General features: G+C 44.5%; 1 protein-coding gene across 16 annotated transcripts in view; it reads right to left on the reverse strand.

Moving 5' to 3' along the window:
- Nucleotides 1–25,893, reverse strand: part of FBRSL1 (fibrosin like 1) — a 910,549-nt gene that overhangs the window by 284,147 nt on the left and 600,509 nt on the right. For all 16 annotated transcript variants that reach the window (XM_054995767.1, XM_054995768.1, XM_054995762.1 and 13 more), the window contains one exon: nucleotides 22,318–22,347. In XM_054995767.1, coding sequence (XP_054851742.1) covers nucleotides 22,318–22,347 — 30 coding nt within the window. The remainder of the gene's footprint in view (nucleotides 1–22,317; nucleotides 22,348–25,893) is intronic.

The raw sequence follows: 25,893 nt of genomic DNA on the forward strand, positions 1-25,893 counted from the left end.
CTGGGAGTAGGGGCTAAGCTTGCATTTGAGTAAATACAGCATAGGCCCATTCTTGGCATCTTCTGCTATCAGTACTTGAAGGGATCGATACCCCAGTGTCACATGTTGAACAAGGAAACAAAACATGAGCGTATCACGTTCCTTTATACCAATTCAAATAATTGGTCTGGAATCATCCGTTTGACCGATAGTGGTAATCTAGTGTTCCAGGTAGAAAAAAGACCTTTCCAGCATATGTTGTTCTTTAACTGGAGAAAATGACAGAAACGTTTCTCATGCAAAGTACAAACTCTGCCTTTGAGTCACAGGGCAAAACAGAGCCTGTTCTTAATTGCCGAGCAGAGAGGTTCATCAAGAAATATCACTGAGTATCCATCATCAGCTTTATCCAATTGTGTCAGGCTCTGTTAGCTTATTTGCATGCTTGGATTGTATTGGTTGGAGAGCTGTGACATGGAAACATTTAGAATTCTGGAAGATCACACATTTTTCAAGGTCTTTCGGTACATCACACTACTTTACTCTTCCCAATTTACAGGGATGTTGGGAGGATCAACATATTCATCGTGACACGGATGTCCTCATGCATTATGGTAATAAAGACAATCTAAGCACCTAGGCTCTGTAGGGATTTCCTTCTATGGATTGGCAGTTCCAGGCCTATACGATCAAAGGCATAAGCTTGGTTGTGACAAGAGCGCTACCTGGGATTTAAAAGCTCTGCTTATGTAAATGTTGGGGTTTTGAAGAAAACTGTATTTTCTAAGGTTGGTCATAAAGTTGGAAGGGCTCTCTCTTTGTGTAATGCCTAAGGCAATGGTAAGATGCAGCAGACATGCTCAAACTGTATTCCAGTGTTTTGGCATCAGCAAATCTGTTCCTTGACCTATGGGGTCTACAGCCCTGTTGGGACATCTGAATCCACTTCCCACACAGGGCTTGAAGAAGGCATAGCAAGTAGCTCTCCTAGTGGAGTTCTTCCAGGTGCCTCCAGGGAGCTGTAGCACTGTGACAAGATACTTATTTAGGATATTTGTTAGCTGGGTTCTCTAAGCATTTCCTAAACAGCTACTTGGAACCGAGTGTGATGAAGATCCAAGCATTCCAGCAGCCCTATGCTAGTACTCACTGAAGAGGTGCCATTTCTCCTTGAAAGATCCAGGCCTCTGGATCTTCTCAGGGCCCGTTTTTTCAACATCGCATTGTGGCCAATTCGTTGGACTGAAGGTCAAGATGAAAACAGAGGTCAGCGAGTCAAGCTGCAATCAGTTCCCGAAAGGCAATCTATGAAGATAATGCGAGTACAAAAAGAGAAACAGGCAGGAATGAGGAAGAAGGGAAAGGCCAGTAGGGCCAGGAAGCAGCAAGGATGGGCGAGGTCAGGTGTGTGTTGCACAAGCAAGACAAGGAAGGGGAAGTGTATTCAGGGATGGGCAAAGGTAGGAAACAGTTACAGTGGTGATGGCTGAAACAATGAAAAGAGCCAATAAAGCCCAAGGAAAGGGTTTTTTGTTTTTTTTTGCACAGGTGTGGCAGTTCCAGGAACAGCTCAGCTGGTAAAAAGTGTGTTGTCTAAAGGTCAAGCTAGATGCAATGGGGAATGGGGGAAGGGTCCACATGTATTCTAAAGTAGGAGTTGCAGAGCTCTCAGGTAAGGGCAGCTAAACCCGAAATACTCCCCTCACCTTACCTTACACTTTTCTTCTCACATTAAGCACTATAGCTAAACTGGAAAAAATAGTGCTGAAAGCCATGGATTGCAGCTAATTATGGTGGGAAACAGTTTCGCTTCCCTTGCTTAATCTGGTTAAAGAAAATAGGTCCTGGAGTCCAACACTTTAGACACGAAAGGAGGGACACGTGTACAGATAGGTCCCCCATCACTGCTTGTTTGGTTCTTAGTCTGCTTGTGGTAAATTATGGTGATGCAGCGTACAGGGGCTGGCTTTTCAACGTTTGCCATGCTGCGGCCCAAATGTTTGAACTGGGCCTTTAGCTAAAAGGGAAGAATTCTGCTTTGCAACCTAACTGTGTGCATCTAGCTGAGCAAATTGTTACATTCCTCTGGCCCAGGCTGATCCAAAGGAAAAGGAGAATTTATTGTAATATTTCAATATACACTTCTAGTGGAACATTTCAGTTTAGGTTTCCAGAGAAAGAGCAGTGGTGTCCCAGGAGGTTAAAAGGAGTTACCAGCAGAATCAGGGAGATTTCATCTCATGCTAAAAGGAGGAATCTTCCGCGCAAGAGAATGCGTGTGTGTGCAGGCCCTGCAGCTGTTCCTGGAATAGAAAACAGGTTCTAGGGACTCAGCCCTGGCTCAAATTAAGCCCTGAAGCAACCGTTAAAATAAAACGAAGGCAGCTGATCTGGCCAGGAATCTCCAGCATCCAATCAGTTCAATGGGTTTGGCAACCCCCGTGTGTGTAATAAAGGTCACCAGGCATGCATTTCTGTGGATGTTTTAAATGATGTGTGAAAACAGCTGCAAAATTTGGTTGGGCTCACTTGTGAGTCTTAATGGCAGGTCAGGGAATAATATCCAGGGGACTTATAAAATAGCAGTGGAATGCCACTGGTGTTAAAACTCCCAGTCGTAATACTTTGATGCTTGATCTAATAGACATGGCACCGGTCTCAAAATATTGGGGATCAAATCCCTATTCAGCCATAGACTGAAATAGATGAAATTGCAGGACAGGCAGTCAAGCTGAGGTCAAGTCCAGAAAAGCAGTCTACTAATTTTTTTTTTGAGCTACGGTTCCCTAACTTTTAATTAAGTTATTCGAATATCGACTGTGCCCCATCCTGCTGTGCTACTGCTTTGATGCGTTTAACTTGTCTGTGTTGCAGTTCATGTTAATGTAAGTATGATGGCATTTATTGCATATAGCCAAAGGCCATTACCATCAATCACAAAGAACATGAAACATAAATCATAAATAACATCACTAAAATAACCAGATCAAGAAGTACTTATGATGTTAAGTAATATAATATTAGTGGTACATATGCTGCACTGTGTGTGTGTGTGTGTAAAAGACAAGAGACAAAATATGGAGGGGTACAGACGGGAGAGAAAAAAGGGGCAAGCAGAAGCCAAAGATGTATACTTAGACATCACTGCAGCTGGGCTTTAGGCTGGAGTTACACACATTTAGGGATTGGGACCCTGCTCTAATATGGAAATCAAAAATATGGCTGGAGGATCAGAAATATTTTATAATACATGCAGTAATGGCAGCTAGAATTTTATTATATCAAATAATGCCTACTCAAGAAGAACTAGTGGCGAAGATTATGGAGAGTGCAGAAATGGACAAATTGACCTCAATATTGAAAGGGTGAATGGAAGAGGACTTTGCTGGGGCCTGGACTCCATTCTATGATTGGGTTAAAAATAAGCACAAAGACTTGAGTATAATAAGGATATAAAGGCTAGAGATGGGCACGAACCGAAATACGAACCAAAATTAAGCACGAACCAGGCCAGTTCATGGTTTGCGAACCACGGTTTGTCAGATCCTATTTCTGACGAACCGCCACGAACTTTAGGCTGGTTCGTTTAGTTCGTTTTTTGGTTCATGACTGCAGAACCAAATATATAAAATGTGGCCAGAGGAGAATATGCATGAAGCTGCCTTCTGCCAAGTCCAGTTATTGATCTATCAAGGTCAGTACTGTCTACTCTAACTGGTAGTGGCTCTATCACCTTCCTTTTAACCGGAGAAGATCGGGACTGAACCTTGGATTTTCTGCCACTGTCCCACTCCAAGAATGTCTACCTTACCGCATTTATTTCACACACACTCTTTAAAACGAGTTCGAGCCTCCCCCCTCAGTGGATAGGCATCTGTGAGAAGCAGACGACGGTAAGTGCGAGGAACAGTGCTGTCCTGCTCTCCGGAGGCCTGGATTTCAGGACGTAAAGGGCTCTGAGCTGAGAGACAGGCCAAGTGCCTCCAACTCCAGCTATTCCTGAGGCCTCCCAATGTTTCACAATCAAGCTTTTATGAACAAAGAGGGCAAAGAAAATGGTGGGCAACCTGCCCTCCCACAGCACTCCTGAGAACTCGCCAAGGCAATCTGTAATACGTTTAGGTTTAATCCTTCTACTGAGAGCTGTACCAAATACATCTTATGCAGGAATGAGCATCCATGTGGTTTCTGTTTGTTTGTTTTTGAACTTCAGTTTTATAGGATCTCTTTTTCTTTCTTTTTAAGAAATAGCTTTGCATGCCGTCTCTTTACTCAGCATGCAACATCTAATTAGGGTTAGGTTGCCATTCTTTCAGCTTTTGTTTTTCTCATGTGTCATTTTGCTTAAGCTTTAATGCCACAACATCTTTTTTCTTCTTTTCTTCCTGCCTTTCCCAAGCCATTACAATTGTTTTGGGGGTTTGGCTTCATTGGCGTACATTCTAGTACTCTGGCTTCCAAACATGTAAGTAAAAATGGCATTTTACATAAAGAAAGCAACCTCTTTCCAGCTGTGCATGGGCCTTTCAAGAGGATCTAAGGCATTAGACTGCAACTTTATGCACACTTATCAGCGAGGAAGCCCCTGCAAATACAGTGGCACTTGTTTTTGAATAAAGACAGTAAGCCATCTTATAAACTTACTAGGAAGCATATCTACTGACTCCAAGGAAATTGACACTGAATCTTTCTCAGGATTCTGTATTAAAGAATGTGTGGGAGGAACGGATGGGGTGGGGGTGGGGTGGAGCAATCTTATCCATAAGAGGTTGCCAGCCTCCAGGTAGTGGCTGGAGATCTCCTGGAATTACAACTCGTCTCCAGGCTACAGAGATCAGTTCACCTGGAGAAAAGGGCTACTTTGGGGGGTGGACTCTATGGAATTATGCCACTCCGAGATCTTTTCCCTCCCCAAACCCCACTTTCTCCAGGTTTCACCCTCCAGATCTCCAGGAATTTCCCAACCTGGAGCTGGCAACCCTAATGTCCACTAATCGAATAACTCATTTGTCTTAATTTCTGAAGCCATGGTCTGATCTTTTCTTTTGCAAAACATGAGCTCCTTGCCATCCCCTGCTTACCCCAAAGGCTGTAACCTAAGCAACCTCAGTGCTATGAAGAGATTTAGTCAAAATCTGCTCCTTATTTAAAAAGCCTGCCAATATGCAAGCAATTACAGCGTGGGTCACGTTTATTGAATAAAACCACTTAGGCATTATGTTTACAAAGTTGAAGAAACATTAAAATCCAGTGAAAAACAATTATTTTTACAGGATACATCTGCAAGCAATATGCAGCACATTTTTTTCCTGGGCCTTCTCTCCCCCCCCCCCCCCGCTTCTTTGGTATATCTGTCCATAACAGACTTTGTTGGCGGTGTGGAAAATGTCCACATCACAGCAGTGAATTATTTCTGAAATGCCAAACTTAATAATATTTTTTTTAAGTTTGCAAATATCACAGGTCTTCAAAAAGCCAAAATAGCAGTGGTTTCCTGACTAGTCAGCCCTCTTAGTCTTGGCAGAATGCTTCAGACTAATCAGGAAGAGTTAGACAAATAGTTATTTTATTACTGAGACTGTCAAATAAATCAGGATGTGGCCAGCAAATATTTCTGATTCTCCGCAGCCTGGATGTTTGCTGTTTTAAAAAACTGCTACATACAGGTCTCTGTGTGTGACTCTTTGTAGAATAACATGTCAGCCTGAAGACTCCAAGCAAAACTTGGTCCAAATCTAGTCCAGCATTTTGCTTGGCTTTCTCCAGGGCTTGGGCAGCAGAGTATGGCTCATGGAGAACCACGAACATTTTACAGCCCACTAAATTCAATCAAACTTGTTATTTTTAAGGGGAAGTTTTGGATAGCTTGATTGTGAAAAGGTAATGCAAATATATATTTTAAAAGGATACTGTCAGTCTAAGTAGACCTCAGAGTTGACCTGCTTTGACATTAGATTCTTTTGTAACTATGGCTTTCTGATATATCCCTTAAAAACACAAGTTTTGCCTAAATATTGAAAAGAACTAAATATAGGGAATTTCTATGGTTACCAGGTCCCTGGTGGGTGAAGGGTGTATGCGTGTAGGGGAGTCGTGCAGGGGGTATTTATCGCAAGCACAGTGTGCAGAAGCTCCGGAGTGAGGGTTGCCATCCCCTGCTCCTGCCCTCCACCACTTGCCCCTGCTTACCTGGCTGGCGGGTCAGGCATGGGCCTCCCGGGGGCATGCTCCCGGGAAGTGTGACACGTTCCCAGTGCCTTCCATTGCTATATGACCTATTGTAGATTATTGATCTACAATAGTGCCCACTGGCATTCCAGCAGCTGGTGGGAGAGATAATTTTTTAAACACTCTCTAGGAATTGCTGGAAACTCTATGGTAAAACCCCAGTCTCCTGCTGGTTTCCAGGCCATATTCTTGATTGCAAGTTTCCTGCATTTAAGTACAAGTAACTGCTTTAAATGCAGTTATGGTGTTGCGAGAAGGGAGCGATGTCTGATCAGACAAATGCCTGTAAATGATAAGAAAAGCACAAGTGCTTCGGCTGAGAGAGCTAACACACTTTTATAAACATTTCCTCTGCCTCCAAGTTACAGCATCAATAGAATTCCATTGACGTCTTCCACTTACACTATGACTTGCATTACCATTGTGCTAATTACACAGCCGTTATTCCAGGCCATAAAGGAAAGGAGTATTGATGCCAACTGCTACTCAAAAAGGAAATAGGAGGTCAATAAATGAAGCTTCAGGGCAACTCATTCTTGCATTCTTTGATGTTTATGGACTAATTAACATTACATGAGAGCAGAGGCCTATGTTGCACAACAAGCTCGGGACTAACAGAACTTGCAGTGATAAAATGAGAAGCGGCAGAAGTGGAGAAACAGATGTGATATTACAACTACAGCCTTCTTTTAGATGTAATTTGGACATTCTCTGTTTCTAAAGCACCAATGTAAAGGCAAACCGTGTTATGTTTTAGTTCACGCAGCGCTGCTATAACCCTTTCCTTCTGAGGTCCTGCAGATATGAGCACAAACGTGAGCATCAAAACAAGTGAAAGAAGCTATAAAATCAGGGATTTCCAAAATGGAACCTCAGAATCAACCTATGGGTAGGTTTGCCATCTCTGGATTGGGAAATTCCTGGAGATTTGGGGGTGGAACCTGCAGAAGGTGGGATTTGGTGAGGGGAGGGACCTCAGCAGAATACAATGCCATAGAGTCCATTCTCAAAAGCAGCCATGTTCTCCAAGGGAAGTGATCTATGTAGTATGGAGATGAGTTCTAATTCTGGGAGCTCTCCAGGTCTACCTGGAGGCTAGCAATCCCACCAGTGGTTCAGAGGGGCCTTAGAATATAAACCTGATAATGCAACAGAGAAGCAGCATTCAAAGGTTACTAAAAATCTTCACTAAAACAAGCATGTCTGTTCTGTGGAGGTAAATCTATGTTTCTAGAATTCAGATATCCACTGGACAAGTTGTGTTAGCCTATTGCAAATAAAGCAAGGTGGAAATCTCATGGGTCTTTTAATCATGCCCTGAGCTTTTGTGGGGTACAGCTTCAGACAGAGTGAGCCCACAAATGCTTATAGTGCAATACAATTTTCATCTTTAAGATGCCACAAGACTCTTTGATGTTTAAACCACAATATATTGGCATGTACCCAATCATACTCTTTGGAAGACTTAAAGGCACATAACCAGGGCTTTTTTCTGGGAAAAGAGGTGGTGGAACTCAGTGGTGGAACTCAAGATCGCACTTTGGGTCAGCTGGAACAAGGGGGGAATTTTTTAAAGTTTAAATTGCCCTTGGTGAAAATGGTCACATGGCCGGTGGCCCCACCCCCTGGTTTTCCAGACCGAAGGGAGTTTAGATTGCCCTCCTCACCGCTCGGCAGCACGGAGGGCAATCTAAACTCCTCTCAGTCTGGAGATCAGGGGGCGGGGCCACCGACCATGTGACCATTTTCAAGAGGTGCCAGAACACTGTTCCACTGCGTTCCAGCTGAAAGAAAGCCCTGCACATAACTAGTCAGAAGAGGACAGCCATTGCTGCTCATTCCACCTCTTGCTTTGCCCTGTTCTGTTCCTGAGGGTTTGTTGATCCCCAGGAACAAAATTTGGGTGGTGGGGGAGGGCTCTGTGAGTTACAGCGGCGCGGGGGAGGGGGGGAAGCACGCTTGGTGGGTTGCTGGGCACATGCCATTGTTGCTAGGAAAATGTAATTATTTCCCCTACTATTCATAGCCTCTGCAATTTGGAGAGGTGTGGGATGAGCTTGCCGGAGTGTTGGGGGCATCTGAGCGATACCTGTCCTCCCTCTCCAACGCCTGCCCCTGTGTTCCAACTCTAACACCATCCTGCAAAGAGGGGACTTGCGCAGAAAAAATAACCCAACACGTTTAAAGGAAGCATGTGCGTAGGTGCCCTTTGTCGGTTTCCTCCTGAAGCTGGGCTACAAATAAAAGGGGGGGGGGGAAATTACGCAGGTGGAAGGGCTGCGTCCTTGGCGGTGTATTTAAATGCATCACTTTTCTTCTTGCAAAAGGCAGAAGGGTTAGCGAGCAAGTGTTTAAACTCTCTGTTCTTAAGACTGCTAATATTTCACGTTGTCAGTAGGGAAAGGAATTAAAAGTGCCAGCAGCGATCCAGATAGATTTTTAAATCCCCCTCTTTCTTCCTCTCCCTTTCTCTCATGCTGCATCCCTCAGCTTCAGAGAATATTTTCCCCGCAAATTGGTTTTAAATTAAAGGAGGTGATGAAGGCAATGTGCCGTCTCAGCATTTTCCCAGGTGCACTTAATCTAATTTCATTAAGGAGATCAGAACTGATGATTGCTACAGCCGAAACATTAAGTCTGTCCATTTTTGTATAAAAACCATTAACTCTGTCAAAGTATCTGCGGGTGGGCTGTTTATTATTGGAGATGAAGGCACGCTTTGCTTCCCCAATAAACTGTCAGGAGCAGTAAGCCACAAATTAAGTCAGCTGCTGCCAGAGATTTAGGCAAAAGACTTCCAACTAGTTTTGACGCAGGTATACAGGAAGCCCAGGGAGATGAACCTTTAAAGCAGCCTGTGAACGCTGAGGGAAAACAAAAAGACCTTTTTTCAAAAAAGCAGCCCAGAGGACTCGGGATTTGGCCGCAGAACCTGCTAATGGCAGAAAGAATCACGGACCTCTCCAAATGAGTGTGGTGGTTCTATTTAAGCATGCAAAGCTTACATTTATGGCAAGGCTGGGAGCCCTTCCCTTGCTTAGCTTTATCCTTATTCAGTAAGGAAAGAGGGTGTTTCTGTAATGCACAGAGTAGCTGGGTGATTCGGCAGTTCAACTGCACAGACAAAGCTCCCTGCAAACTCTGCCTGTGTGCCACAAAGGGTTGTGCTTGTGGAGTTCTTTATCCACTAAACCTGTAGCTAGAAATGATGGAGGAGGGTACCAAGAATACAGGGTGGGGCTTTGGAAGGCCAGTGCAAAACAGTGAAAATACAAGTAGAATGGATTGGTTAAGGAAAGACACATGCCAAGTGCTTGCTAGTGACTCCATTGTCTTGGGTATGCTTTGGCTATTACAGTCAAAGTTACTTCCTTTGTACTTACTTACTGACTGTATATATATCCATAAGAGAATCAGGGAAGAGGGCCTGAACTATCCAAGACAAGCCAGGCTCTCACAGCCCCACCCTCTCAGCCCAGCTTCATCTTGACATCATGGAAAATCTGAAATGAGATTGCCATTTCAAAACTTGGGCCAAGGGCAGTCCTACCAGGAACCAAACTTTGGCTCTCTAGGCAGGCAGAAAAATGACATTCCCAATGGGAGATGCCAGGAAGCTTCTACATATAAAAAGCATATTCTCTAACCCTGAACCACATCCCATTAGACATCACTGAGTGCTGGGGCCGTGGCTCAGTGGGCATCTGCTTTGCATACAGAAGGGTCCAGGTTTAACCCCTGACAACTTCACTTAGAAGGATCAGGTGATGTGAAAAACCTCTACCTGAGACCGAGTTAGTGTGGGGAGGAACTGTGGTTCAGTGCTGCTCTGTGAGATCCAGTTTGGTGTAGTGGTTAAAAGCGGCAGGACTCTAATCTGGAGAATCGGGTTTAATTTCCCCTCTCCTCCACTTGAAGCCAGCTGTGTGACCTTGGGTCAATCACAGCTCTTTCAAAGCTCTCTCAGCCCCACCCACCTTACAGGGTGATTGTCGTGACGATAATAATAACATATTACGTAAACCGCTCTGAGCGAGCATTAAGTTGTCCTGAACGGTGGTATATAAATCAGATGTTACTATTGTTGTTGTTATGTGTTCACCACCACTTCTGTAATGTCACAACTCTATTCTTGTGAAATATACTATGCAGAAATAGAACACAAATCCATCTTTCATGCCACATGAATATTGGTGGTTGTTCTAGAAATGAGCTGGTTGTGTTACTGCTGTATCCTGTGCTTTAAAATATTTACCTCTCTCAAAAAAAGAGATACACATGACGTGTGTGTGTATCGATCACTATATATACCAATAGGAACAAAAGCAGATAAGGTAGATGATGGTAACTTGGGCCTGCCTCCAAAACGTAGGCTTACAGACTTTCTCCTGCCCCCCCCCCCGTGGCTTTATTGATCCATCTGGGAGCTCCTCTTCATCATGCATGTGTGTATATGGAGGCATTTAAAAAGATACAAGAGTGGATTATTGATCTGTTGGTTGATGCAATGGTTCCTCTTCTTGCTGTAGCAAAATAATAGTGACACAGGCAAACAGGGAACAGCGACTGCAGAATGTACTATTTTAGTGTGTGGGGTGGGGTGGGGGAAATGTACACTACTGTAATGTTTCAATCAGGACAAATCCTGATATTTAATTCCAAACATCCTTCTAATTTAAAATTAAGGCACACAAATCTAAAACTGCTTTTATTCCTTTTTTACCTGCGTATGTTGGCCCCGTTCACACAAACAGAATTTTCCCATTATGAGATGAGAGCATTGCCCTCTCCTGTCCTACTCCTTCTCTTTGCCTTTCCCTGGGAATTTATTTTAAACATTTATGCCTCATCTGCTCACACACTTAGATTACAGAGTGGCTTACACGAAAGCAAAGATTGCAAAGAACCAATACAAAACGGTATAAAGTAAATCATGACCAAATACAATACTAGATTCCTCTGGACGCAGGATCTTCCCACAGAATGCACCTGAGTCTTGGGCCGTTTCCACATGGCTTACCTTCCACACGGCTTACCTTCCCTCGGAACGACCCGGAACATTGTGCAAAAAACGCAGAAGATCAACGCGATCTTCTGCGTTTTTTGCGCAATGTTCCGGGTCGTTCCGAGGGAAGGTAAGCCATGTGGAAACTGCCTAGGTCTCCATTTTATATCAGTAAAAGAATATTTATATGAATATAGGAAGTTTCAGTTCCATGGAGGAAGGGACGAATAGTGGGATAAAAATGTACCAGAAAAGTAGGCAATAGCAACGATGATGTGCAACCGCATCTCTCAATGTATTGCGATGCTGACCTCATGGAAAACTTCTGAATGAACCAAAACATTCCCCCTAAACATTAGACTCATATACAGCCATATTTTAAAATCAGATTGCCAACAAACCTGAGCCCAGGACGGACCACCGCTGTGAGACTGCTGCAACTCACAGTGCGGGGAGGGGTGGGGGGAAACCCTGGCCACCACACAGAACAAGCCAGACCAATGCCACTATCCAGTCCACTTCTCTCTCTCAGCTCCCTTTTTCTAAGATCCATTAATTGGAAATGCCAAGGAGCTGAGGTCTCGGAAGAACATATGCTCTGTCCTAGAAGCAAAGCTTCACTTCAAATAAGACCACCATGGCTGCGCTGGTGTTTGCCCTCTCGACCACACACTGTCCAAGAGAGTCCATCTCCAGATCGTAAATTATCCATTCCCAGTAATTACAGTAACATGGTTTATCTTGTTTATAGACCTTTTTTTTTGGTCCCTGATGCTATTCTAAACATTATATCATGGCTATGTATTATGGAAAACAGATCTGTTTTCAGTAAGGATACATACATTTGCCACATCTGTCAAGCTGTAAGGCCTCCCTCCATCAAACGAACCACCTTTATCCAGGCATTAAACAGTTGTCAGCTTTTCTAACTTTTGTTGTTCCTTCCTTCCTTCAGTTAAAGTCTCAGGGATCTCAACTTTTTAAGCTTTAGGAGCCAGCAAGTCTGCAGCATTCAGGAGGATCACATACCTTAACAGTGTGTGATTTCTTTCTTTTGTGTTGCTATAAAGGCCCTAAAACCAAAACACACATTCTTGTAGAGTTAGAGAGATCAGAGAACAGGAAATTTTCACCAAAGTGCTTGGGAAAAGCAGAGATTGCAAAGTGCGTACTTCAGTCTTACCTATGATAACTAGAGCACCATCTGATCCTAAAAACACATGAGCCTTCCTATATTAGACCAAAGGTTTGTCTAGTTCAAACTCCTGATGCCCACACTGGCCTACCCTGATGGCCCTAAAAGGCCTACAAAGCAGGGCACAGTAGTCAAAGCCTCCACAGATGGTGGCCTCTCAGCAATGAATATTCAGAAAAACACTGCCTCTTGATATGGGCCGTTTCCACACGGCTTACCTGTGCTCGTAACATCCCGGTAGATCGCGCAAAAAACGCGGAAGATCGCGTTTCCTCGCGCGAGATTTGCGCGATCTACCGGGACATTACGAGCACAGGTAAGCCGTGTGGAAACGGCCATGGAGGCACCATTGGGTTATCATGACTAATAGCCAGTGATGGAGACATCTTCTACAAATTATTCTAGGCTTTCTTTAAAGACATCTAAGCGAGCAGGCTTCATTACATCTAGCAGCAATGAGATCTGCAAACGGTGATTGCTCTAAATCTGCTGCTCGTGAACTCCATTGGGTGTCCCCGAGTTTTAGTATTATGGAAGAACTAACTTCTCCAAACCATGATGAATTTTTATACATTTCTATAATGATCGAAAATTTCCTCTCCTGCCAGATGTCTTTTCCTCTAAGACATCCTGATCTGTTTAGCCATTTCCTTGGTGATCTAACCCTTGAGCTTTCTGTTGTTTTTTTCTACACCTTCTCTTTCCTCCCATAGATGTCGACTGGTATAACACAGCTGAACAACACAGACAACAAACCTGAAGTTATAAAATAAAGAGGACAGAGCCAAGGCAGGAAAAGAAACCAATGCTTTTTTAGATAAAGAAGCAGACATAAGATTGTATTTTGGTACGGAGCCTGGGAGTTTTAGGAAAACTATTATTCTAAACTAAAGCTCTTCTGTCTTTTCCAAATGGAACTCATGGCCCAAATCATTTTTATTAGGCAAATGTACAGAAAAGCAGATTGGACTGTGAACACGACTGTGTGAGAGACCATCTGGGAGCCAACTATATTGAACAGACACAGGTTCAAATCCAAAATTGGTCAGAAAGTTCACCAAAGAGAGATGCCAGATATCTTCTGGTGATGGGTAATCTTTCAGCAATCCTTGCCTCTGCCAGGTGATCACCAGGAAATGGAGTTGGTACACACTCCATGGCATCCCATGATAACATCACTTCCAGTGATACCTGGATGCACGTAGTTATGTGCAACTCTGTCACTTCTGAGTCACACCAGAAGTGCCGTCATTGTGGGGCACTGTGGAACTCTTCACATCAATTTCCAAAGGGTACCTGGCAACCCTATACTGCAGGGGTCCCCAACGTGGTGCCCATGGGCACAATTGTGCCTACCAACACCTTTCCTTGTGCCCACCAAGTATTTTTAGAAAGTGGGTGGGGCCAGATGGGGCTTTTGCTCAGTAGGGCTTCTGATTGACCATTGGGGATTTGATTGGCTGTGCAGGTTTTTAAAAACATTGCTTTGGCAGAAGCTGCTTCTACCTCACAAGAATCTTCACTGTGTGACTGAAGGTAAGCTGTAGTAGCCATTTTGTGGCAGCCAGTTGGTTGCTGCGCCCACCCGCACTGTGTCAGAATTCCAAATGTGCCTGCCAGCTCAAAAAGGTCGAGAACTAGAGGCGGGCACGAACCGAAATATGAACTGAAGTTTGTCACAAACTGAGCTGGTTCATGGTTCATGAACCAGTGGTTCATGAGAGCTCATTTCTCATGAACAGTGATGAATTTTAGCCTGGCTCGTTTGGTTTGTATATCAGTTCATCACTGCAGACAGCCTGGCATTGATCAAAGTTTCCTAGGCAATGGGATGGGCTCTCTGCAGACCTTCTGCTGACCCAGAAGTGACGTTTTCACGAACTGAATGAACCGGTTCACAAACTGGAGCAAGTTCATGAAAATTCGTGGTTCGTGAAACGTGACGAACCACAAACTGCATGGTTTGGAATTTTCCTGGTTTGTGCCCATCTCTATTGAGGACCTCTGCTATACTGAGTAACCAATCACTCTCTCTCTTAGCCTAACTTACTTCACAGGGTGGTTGAGAGGAGAAAATAGAGGGGGAAAAATATTTATAACACTTTGACCTCCTTGAAAAAAGAATGAGATAGATATATTATACCACAGTATGCCGCTATAAAAAATAGGTTTCTGCGTGTTCCCCACCATGACTGACAGCAGCTAGGGCAGAGTGTGGGGAGGGACGATGACAATTTCAGTTGTAGTAACACATGAAGGGGAAAGGTTAGCGCCTTTCCCACAGCATCATGCCTCTTGCTGTCTTCCCTGCAATTGTTTTCTAGCCTGAAAATTTGGAAGCTCAGATCTTCGACCTCCCACTCAACAAGCAATTTCCTCAAGGTGGCTCTTGAGGAGAGGATATGTGAAAATAAACTGCAACCTTTCTCTCCCCCATTCCCCTTTTTACTCAGCCAGTTGAGTTTTTAAGCTTTCTTCTGCCATCATTAGAACTCAAAGTCGAGCCGCAGCATAAATGCACAGTGAACATTTAATTAACTAAGAAATGCAATGTCATTTGCACCCTTCTCCTCCCCTCCTCTATGTCTTATTTAGTAAATGAAGAAACGCCTGATATCTAACCCTTGATTTGTAGAGCTCGCTTATACTCTGGGTCCATACAATTAAACTGACAACCCATAATTTCACTCGCAGCAGTTGGGAGCCCAAGAATGAAAAAACATGAGCAGTGAATTACACTGAAAGAAGGTAATAGGTCCCCCACACACACATTTTATAGTTAATATGGTTCCAAACATTGTTATTAGCAAAAAAAAAAAAAGTCTGAGCAACATTTTGGAATAACGACAAGGAGGAATTACTCATTCCCTCATTTTACGCAACTTGACTTTTGGCTTTTTGCAGAACGCCATTTAACGAAGTGCATTTCCAAGCTGCTCGCCACTTTTCATCGGAATGCTAAAGCAGGTAAGAGACAATAAGAGGAACTGTTGATGGTTTATATTACTCTATTATGTTAATGTTCACTAAAGTATGCCATAAGCTCTCTCATTACATGTGTATAAACCAATTCTCTGTGGTGTTATTCCTGTGCTAAATGCTATAACTACATAAATCTTGAATTAATGGAGACTTTATAGTTCCAGAAAATGAAGGGTAATTGCTATCTGTTAATGCTGTTGTAGCTAGTAAAAGAAGTATATATTTTCAGTAGCGATGTTTATGGGCCGTCAGAATTACATCACCACCATTGGTGCACAGCTTGAAAGATAGCCTAATGTCACTACAAGTCTGTTTTCTTCATCTTTTTTTCTCTCTGCCACACACAAAAAAGCAAACACAACACTCACACACACACAACCCAACATGGCAGGGATGTTATAATGTGAGAATTCCTGCTGGATTCAAAAGTCCAAGTTTCTTTTATGGATTCTCCACACTCTGAAAGAAGCTGCAACAATTCTCCCCGTGGCCTTAGGGTTCCGCCGGTGGTGGGCAAACTCTCAGGGATTTGCCTCCTCATCTGCCAATCACCCAGTGATTGATGGGAGGGGGCAGGCTCCCAACCAGCACAGTGACATCACTTCCAGAAGTGATGTTGTTGCACCGCCTTCGGGAGTGTTTCCGTGCTTCATTTTGGGCCAATTTGGACCCCAAACAGGCCAAATTGGCCCTGTGCAGAGCATGGGAGTGCTCGTGCAGGCGGCACGGTGATGTCACTTCCAGACGTGCCGCCATCAGGCCGGCTCACGGATGTGCGCATGCACGATAAGAGCTCATGCTCAGCACAAAGTAAGTGCCAGGTGCTCCACCCTCCCGATGGGAGGTGATGGGTACCTGGCAACCCTACCAAATACTAAAGAAAAAAAGGGGCATGTCTCGTGTAATCTAGAAAACCCCTTGGGTTTTCTAAACCCTACCAAATAAACAAAATTTGAAAGAAATATTGCTGCTAAACAAATGACACCTGTTCGGAGATCAATGGCGTAAAAGAAAGAAAATCCAGGAAATCTGCCAAAGAAAATAGGTGGGATGAAAACGTCTTCCTGACTGTATGTGAAACTCGAAATTCTAGTGGGGCAGCCCTGCACAACAACTCCTCTCCCCACGCCCAATATTTATATCGTCTGCACAGAATGATATAATATTCTTTCCTTTCTTGAGAAGGACAGTTAGGTTACCAGCCAAACGCAACACAGCTTCCTCTGAAGGTAACCTCAGATCCCACAGTCTGAAAGCTAATCAATGTTGTTCAGATTTCAATTTCTTCACTACAAGGTGAAGTCAAACCTAATCTAACAAATGTCACTCTCAGATCGTATGCTGCTAGCTGGGCCTACCCGCTGTAATTTAAGATAATCATTAATAGCATAGCTGTATACTAAAACTACATGTCACTTACAACTTCATCTGAGCGTTGACTGGCAGATCTTTTAAGTAGTTTTTCTAAATGATTGCTTTTTTGCCTTCTTTGATTGGACAAATGCTAGAAAATACTGTGATTCCGTGTCAGAAATAATACGGGGGAACTGAGTTTCACCTTGTTCTCGGCCAGGGCTTTTTTTCTAGGAAAAGAGGTGGTGGAACTCAGTGGGTTACCCTCAGAGAAAATGGTCACATGGCTGGTGGCCCTGCCCCCTGATCTCCAGACAGAGAGGAGTTTAGATTGACCGCGGAGCGGAGGTCAATCTAAACTCCTCTCTGTCTGGAGATCAGGGGGCAGGGCCACCAGCCATGTGACCATTTTCAAGCGGTTCCAGAACTCTGTTCCCCCGCGTTCCCCCTGAAAAAAAGCCCTGTTCTCGGCGTATCACAATGCTCAGTTATCATGAATCTAGATAGGGCCAGGTAGAAACCTGAAATACACACTGCAGAGAAATGTGTGAAGAGACATGTACAACTTTAACCCTGCTAGAGATCAGTCACCTGCACAATGCCACAAAAGCGGTTCGTCTAGGCCATAAATACCAAGTAGCAGCTATGATGAAAGTGTTTGTGTCCTGGCCTGGGATACCACAAAAGGCTCATGTGGTGGTCTGTCCATTGCAAATACACGTGTTTCAACAACAGTGATGGGTGATATGCAATTGATACTGAGGCCTGTGGGAGAAACTTGTTTTGCTTCATCACAACAAGATACAAAGGTAAAAATAAACAGTAGGGGGGAAATGATAGAAAACCATTGCAAAATTAAAACTTTTGCAAAAACCTTTGCAAAAACCTTTGCAAAAAAGCTTGGGAAGTTTCCCAGTGCTTGCTTGGAGAAGCTCGAAGTTGCACATCTCTCTCTTTTTTTTACAAGGCTCCGAACCTCTTCTGGACTTGTCCACAGTCCCCCAAAGCCTTGACAACCATTCTTGGATATTTGCTTAGCTCCATCTGAGCTGGCATGAGTATCCATGGCTCAGGTGAAAAAAATAACTTAAAATGAAAGTATATTCTGCACATGTGAATAATCTCATTTTACATTCTGTGCTGCAGGAGAACAACTCAGAGAAATAACATTCGATTTGTACCACATTCAAGCATTACAAGCGAGGTACATAACAAGGTAATTACGAACAGCAGCGGCGCCAGGGTTTTCAGCGCCTGCGGCCGGCCGGCCAGCCGAGCACCTGCGCACACCCGCACGACACCGGCCTGTGTGATGACCTCACGTGTGACATCATCACAAGCAAGTGTGCGTGCCACCAGCCTGATTGCTGTGGCGGGCGGCTGGGACAGCGCGCAGGTGGCGTCTGAGCTCTCTTGCTCGGTTTCCCTGCGCCGCCGCAGACGTCTGCCCGCCGCTGCTGAGCCTGGCTGAGGGAGTGTTCTGGTGGCGGCAGCGGCTCAGGGCGGAAGGGCTAGGAGGCTGCAGGTCCATGGCGCGTGCTCCCGCCCCTCTGGCGCCCCCTCCAGCACCCCGCACCCTGAGGCCACCGCCTACCTGGCCTCAATGGGCGCGCCGGCCCTGATTACGAATGTACTAAGCAACAATGCCATAGATTTGTACTGTTGGAAACTGTTAGAAGTTCTGATGAAGACACAGAGTGGTTGTGTCTGCAATCAAGTGAACCAGGCACAACTTCCAAGCTCCTTCTTTTCTTGCTTCAGCCATTAAAAGTTGCAATCCCTTCCCCCAAGTTGGCTGTGGCAGCCAAAAAAATACCAGCATGCCCCACTGCATAGAATGCTGTTGCTTAATTCCCTGCTCTGGCTCATAGCTTGTGCATCAGAACACATTGGTGGTTTCCTTTGGGACATGTTTTAACATTCAATAAGGCTTTCGAGAGAGGACATGGGAAGGATGAAAGGCAAGGCATATTTTTCTGATTTTGAACAGATGTGCGAAAAAATGGTTTTATTAGGGTAGGCTTTCTGGGTACCTTCCTATGTTTGTGGTATTTTTACCTCCTGTGGTTTCAGCAAAGATCAAGTAAAATTGCCTTTATAAATACGTAAGCTGAATGGTGAACCATATCTAAATTTGGAAATGTGTAAACCTTTCACATCCTCTTAATACTTGGATTTCACAACCCTGATACATCAATATTTGGCTAAATCTGCAGCACTGTTTAACATGAGGGAATGTTGTGGTGGAAAATTTCTTCAGCACCAAAAGCCCTCACAGTCCTTTGGCCGTTACATATTCAAAATGACCTCTGCAATGCCAACAACTACAAATACAAGGGAAAATATTCTGTGGAAGCTGAGCATGATTTCCCCTTAAAATTCATTGCCTTTAGGCATTCACTTATTTCACTGAGCTTAAGCATATCCCACGTTCTTCTGTGTTACACTCAGAGCTTTTTTTCTGGGGAAAGAGGTGGTGGAACTCAGCGGGTTGCCCTAGGAGAAAATGGTCACAGGGCTGGTGGCCCCACCCCCTGATCTCCAGACAGAGGGGAGGTTAGGTTGCCCTCGGTGCGGAGGGCAACCTAACCTCCCCTCTGTCTGGACATCAGGGGGCGGGGGCCACCAGCCATGTGACCATTTTCAAGAGGTTCCGGAACTCCGTTCCACCTTGTTCCAGCTGAAAAAAAGCCCTGAAAAAAACCTTCAAAGACTCTTGATTTTATTTGATTTAATAAATCTCATATTCCCCTGTCCCCACTTACGCCAGCTCAGAGCGGATAAACAACAATCAATAAAATCACATTTAAAACCATAAATAAAAATATACAGCTTAGTAAACATCTCTTAATGGCAGACCCACGTTACCCAACCCCAGCCAGACATCCCATGGGAGTGGGGATGGAGAAATGAAGATAAATCAACTGGTAGGAAAGCTGGGGTAGGAGGGACACAATGCCACCCCCCCCAACACACACACACACACAGAGGAGACTGGCAGGAAGAACTCGTCCATGCCAACCTCAACCATATGCCTTGTGGAACATCTCTGTCTTACAGGCCTGTCGGGTGAAGATAAAACGTCTGTCCGAGCCTGAGAGCCAAGCTACAAGAGATGAATTATGCAAGAAGGAACACATGAAGGGAGTTGCAATGTTAGCTGGGAAACTGAGTTTTAAAAGAGATTGGAAGGCTTTGTCAATTTCCCTTCTCTACAGAGCCAGGGAGATCACTGTTCTGAAGGTTTTGTTAATTTCCTCTTTGCCTCTCTAAGGGTCTGTCAGTTTCGCCTCCCCTTCTAAGCTGTAAAGAGGAAATAAACAAACCTTCTGAGCAGCAGTCTCCCTGGCTCTGTAGAGAGGGGAAATTGACAAAGCCTTCTGACCTCTTTTAAAACTCAGTTTCCTGGCTAACATTGTGACTCCCTTCACATGCTCCTCCTTGTGTAATTCATCTCTTGTAGCTTAGCTCTGAGTTTCAGCAGACAGAGAGTTCCACCAGACTGGGGCCAGGACCGAAAAGGCCTTGGCTCTGTTTGAGGCTAGGTGAGCCTCTCTGAGTCCAGGGACAACCAGCAGCTGTTTATTGGCAGCTCAAAGTACCCTCCGGGGGACATATGGTGAGAGGTGGTCCTGCAGATATACAAGTTCCAGTCCGCTAAGGGCTTTATAGGTTAAAAAAAAACTACAGTATGTAGAACCCTTGGGTTCTGGGGTGGCCACTTATATCAAGTCTCCACGCTCCCAAAGAGAAGATAAAATTAAAGGGAAAGGAGAAAATGTCAGGGTGCTGGAGTGAGTGCTTTGGTCCTTCTAAGGAGAGGCAGGCCAAGATTTTGTGCAAATCCTGTTAAATTTAGCATACTTTGTAAGTCTGTGATCCTAAACTAACTTGGCTTGATGTGGTCGCAGAAACCACAGACACAATATTCCAAGAAAAGATGTTTTCTGAAATATTATTTTGAAAAGTCAAAACAACAAGGAACAGGGTTGCAGGTTACACCATCAAGAACAGCATGCAACCACCAGTCCTACAATGTTTGTTTATGAATTTTACACACAGGTGTACCGCATTTTAGCTGGTGGTGGACTGGAAAGCTTACTGTTGCACTGTGCTTTAAACCAAAAAAGCAAACAAAACTGAAGATGTAGTACTTTAGAAGGAGGTGATGGTGTCTACTTTCGTTGACCTGGGTACCACTTGCACCTGGGGCAGTGTTGCCAGGGCTCATTTTGAAGGGGAACGTGCAGGAACGCAGTTCCGGCAGTTCCCCAAAGAGGTCACATGTCAGGTGGCCCTGCCCACCTCTCGGCCATTTTGGGCCTGTTTCAGCCTGGATTGGGGCCAAAACGGCCTGGATCAGGCCTCTGATGGGTGGTGGATCACTCTCCTGTTCAGCAGCGGCCCAATCCTGACCATTTTGGGCCCCTTTTTGGCCATTTTCAGCCCCTTTTTGCCATTTGGGGCCCAGTTTCGGACCTGAATGGCCAGGGTTGAGTCCAAAACAGCCAGGATAGGTGATGTCAGGGGGTATGGCACATGCAAATCAGTTATGCTAATGACACATTTCCGGTGAGGGCAAGGGGTGTGGCATACGCTAATGAGTTATGCTAATGAGTTATGCTAATGAGTTCCTCCAGCACTTTTTCTACGAAATGACCCCTGAGTCAAAAACCCATTTGGTTTTTTCATGTTTCTTTTTAAAAATGTATGAACTGTGATGGGCTAGCCCATGAAGAGCCAAGGTGGCTTCAGGTTTACATACAGCCTCAGACAGATAGCTGCTGAACCTCAAGGTTATGTATAAGCTATGAAATTTTCTTCTGACACCACCTCAGGTTACAGTTCACATTGCAACATAATATTCAGAGGTCCCATTCCCATCAGTGAGAGCACACTGCAGTTAAGTGGTGTTAATTAAGCCTGCCTCTTCCATAGGTAAAGGGTTTGCAACGCCAATGGAGGTTCACTGGGTTAAAATAAGAATACATACATAGATCTCTCTCTCTTTCTCCATCTGAAACATCTGACTGTAATCTCTCAATGACTAATGTAGGTATCAAGCAAAAAGGTCAGAAAAATCATTGCTGCATGATAAATATGTATGTGCTAAGCCAAAATCTACCCTGACAGTAACAGCATCATCTGCGAAGACAACTTACCGGTTCTCCATCTTCTAAACCCATTACAAAACTGACATGTTCAAAAGTCATTATAAATAAAATATTGGCTTTCAAGCTGTTCTTGAAGGAAGTCTCTCTCCAAAAGAAGGTGATAGTAAAGCTAACATAGTACTTGAGAACTCCTTGGATCAAGGCACATTAATGAAGAAAGAGCTTTGTACTAGCAACCGCACATTTTCTTGTATGTGTATATAGCTAAACCCAAGGGGAAAGATATCTTGAGCCGCTGACCCAAGACAAACTAGCACTTATAAAATTGGACACGAAAGCACATAAAAATTATGAAGGTTGTTTTCTGGATCTTTTCTTACTTTGTCAGTAAGGGGGTTTCCCAAGATTTTGGAAGGCCAGGAAATTAAAACGAGAACAATGTAAGGGGTATTTGGTCTTACCTTATCATCAATGTCACTCTCGCTGTCGCACTGTTGATTGGAGACAAAAAAAGAGAAAGGAATGCATGAAAAAACATGGCAAAACATACTTAACTATTTATATTGCTCAAAACCTTAGTCGACACTCAGGGACTTATGAGAAATATATCTGGACATACAGAAGAATAAGCCACTCTGAGGAAGAATTGGCATGGCTTTTGCAAAAGTAAGCGTATGGAATGCTGCTGTTACAGCGACCTACACACACACCCCTGGGGATGAAGGGAGATGAACCTTATCACCTGTCCTGACTAATTTAGTTTTGCATAGTTTGCAGCAGGGCTTTTTTCTGGGAAAGGAGGTGGTGGAACTCAGTGGGTTGCCCTCGGAGAAAATGGTCACATGGCTGGTGGCCCCGCCCCCTAATCTCCAGGCAGAGGGGAGTTTAGATTGCCCTCTGCGCCGCTGGAGCAGCACAGAGGGCAATCTCAACTCCCCTCTGTCTGGAGATCAGGGGGTGGGGCTACCAGCCATGTGACCATTTTCAAGAGGTTCCGGAACTCCGTTCCACCACGTTCCAGCTGAAAAAAAGCCCTGGGTATATATAAGTGCAGTTTTACATAATTTGCAGCTATATCGTGGTACTTCCTGTCCTAGAATTTGGGTTGCCAACTCTCGGGTGGAGCCTAGATTTCTCCCGAAATATTCAAACCACAGAGATCAGTTCTCTGGAGGAAACAACTCAGGCCCAGCGGGATTTATTATCATTCCACCAGGCTTGTAAGACAGAGATGTTCCACCAGGCTTTTGGTGGTTGAGGCGAATGGGCCTCGTCTTTAGCCTCCCACTGGGGAGAGAGAGTCTCTCCCCTTCTTGGTTCCTGCCAGTGGTTAGTCGTCATCTGCCACCTGGGACTCAGGATGATAAGGTGCAGGTTGCGCTATAGGGCCACTAGAGAAGGTTGTTGTACTGCTAGTGCTACCCGTCTTGGATACTGTTTTATATTCTATATAAGCTTATTTTAACTGTGAATATGTATATATTGTATTGTTTTTATGCATGTTTCTGAGCCTGCCTGGCGGGAAGAGCGGATTACAAATCTAATAAATAATAAATAATAGCAGTTTCATCCTCAAGTGGCTTTAAAAGGGATTCGAATATTCATATAGGATAGATCTATCAATTTTCAGCTGCAAGCGGAATCTCTGCAGAGGGTACAGAAGGGTAGATGGCTTGGAGGGCGGAGCTTATTTGGATCTCTGTGGGTTACATGCACAGGCCCCCCTCCCCAGACAGCCTCCCCAGCCAGACACTTGCTAAGCTTAGAGCGGAACTACAAGTAACAAAAGGCACAGGTTGGACACTTGTCAGCTTCCCTCAAGTGTTGATGGGAAATGTAGGCATCCTAGTCTTGCAGCTTGGCTCTCCAACGGCTGTCCAACGGACATTTCAACTGTCACTTGTCCAACATTCCGCCAAGCTGCCTACATTTCCCGCCAAAACTTGAGGGAAGCAGACAAGTGTCCAGCCTGTGCCTTTTGTCACTTGTAGTTCCGCTCTTAGTCTTGCTGAACGCCAACAGCATTCAGACCACTATCCGAGTGCAAATAAATGTGAGGTCTCTCTAGATTCTGTAGAAAAGAGCTGTGCTCTTTGATCTGTAGCCCAATGGCTCTTGCAGAGTTAAAAATCTTACATCACAGATTGTGATAATGTTTTCTAGGGAAAATGGTCATGATTATGGAGGAGGAGAAGGGGAAAAACTGTGCGCTTCAGTAGTATTACAATGAACATGCTTGCCGACTCTGAAAATGAAGTGATTCTGTTTTCAGCTGTGCATATGGGAAGATAATGACACCTTGGATTGTTTAGGGATGCATAGATCTCACCAGCTGGAGATAAGAAAGCATTACCATTGCAAAATGTTTTTAAAATGAAGCCGTTGGGGCCCTTTTGCACGGGCAGAAAATGACCTCCAAACAGCAGGGGGTTCTGCATTAAACAGGGTATCTTATCTTCTCTGAAGTATATATTACAGTAGATTGTGTCAGCTGCCCACTGACAGTTTCTTCTCAAGTTGCATTATTTTAGACAGAGGCTATGAACTAGTTGACTTTGAATTTCGCCATCACGGCACCAGTGATCAATGGGAAGAGGCTTTGACATCCACTCCGATTCTTGGCCAAAGACCATTTCAGACACCGCTTTAGATAGACATGAACTCAAAGACCATTTGTTCCTCCCCAGAATAGCAGTATTTACGCAATGCTTTCAAGGGTTCAAAGCCATTGTTATAAAACCCCTCTAAGGCAGGGAAATATTATTACTCTCGAATTGCAGGTGGGAGCTCAGGGCCTAAAGAGGTGCAATCTTTTCCACATGTACACTGACAGGTAAGTCACGACCCGTGGAGGTCCTTGATCTGATGCAGATGGAAAATCCTTTCACCTTTGCAGGGATTTTTTTAAAAAGGAGACATGATTTTGCAGCTTAGAAAGAAGTGGGGAAACCCCCAAAATCTTACTGCAAGGAGAAAAGGGGCTGGGGAAGAAGTGGAGAAAGGTGAACCATGGATGGGAAGAAAGGATGCTGCATGGGCAGTACTCCCCTAAAACTGCCTCAAAGCGGGGCAAGAAATGAGAGTGAGAAAGTGAATAGAGGCGGCAGAGGACATACCTGGAGAAGGCAACAATAGCGGTAGCACTTAGTCCTCTCAGCAGGTACACCTCCACTAACATCATTGCCCTCCCCTTGTCCTCTTCCCTTTCTCGCCCTCCTCTGCAAGCCATCCTTCCCCCTCTGCTTTCTTCTCTCCCCTCCCCTGCTGTTCTTCTCAAGCAGCGGGATCATGCCAATGTATTTCTCTCCACCAAGGTAAAAGTCATTTCCTTCTATCCCAGTGGGGGTAAAACCAGGGCTTTTTTTCCAGCTGGAACGCGGTGGAACGGAGTTCCGGAACCTCTTGAAAATGGTCACATGTCTGGTGGCCCCGCCCCCTGATCTCCAGACAGAGGGGAGTTGAGATTGTCCTCTGCACCGCTCCAGTGGTGCAGAGGGCAATCTCAACTCCCCTCTGTCTGGAGATCAGGGAGCGGGGCCACCAGCCATGTGACCATTTTCTCCGAGGGCAACCCACTGATTTCCATCACCTCTTTTCCCAGAAAAAAAGCCCTGGGTACAACCAAATGGAAACAGGACTTACAAGTCATCTGTAACTGTGTATGTGTTAAAATGTCACCTCTGGTTAGGTGCTGAGGTTGAGAGAGAGACCAGCTTGTTTAAAGTCACCTAGTAAATTCATGGCAGAGTGGAGATTCCATCGGGAGAATTAGCGATGTGTAGCCAAGGTATCTTCGCTGCTATGCTACAGCACTACAATATAACTTCTGGCCAATTATTTGCATATCAGTTTCACCTGTCATTCTTCCAAGGTTGCCATATTTTTTAGCTATAAAACTAACATGTGTAACTACTTTGTTATGGATATAGCTAGAAATATAAGAGAACTGTTGCTGGATTTTAACACGAAAATCATAGAAGAAATATGGCTAGCCCTGGTCCCACAGACATGCCACAAAAGGCATCTACAGGCATAGA

The sequence above is a fragment of the Eublepharis macularius genome, chromosome 13, assembly GCF_028583425.1.
Source record: "Eublepharis macularius isolate TG4126 chromosome 13, MPM_Emac_v1.0, whole genome shotgun sequence".
Lineage (NCBI taxonomy): Eukaryota > Metazoa > Chordata > Lepidosauria > Squamata > Eublepharidae > Eublepharis > Eublepharis macularius.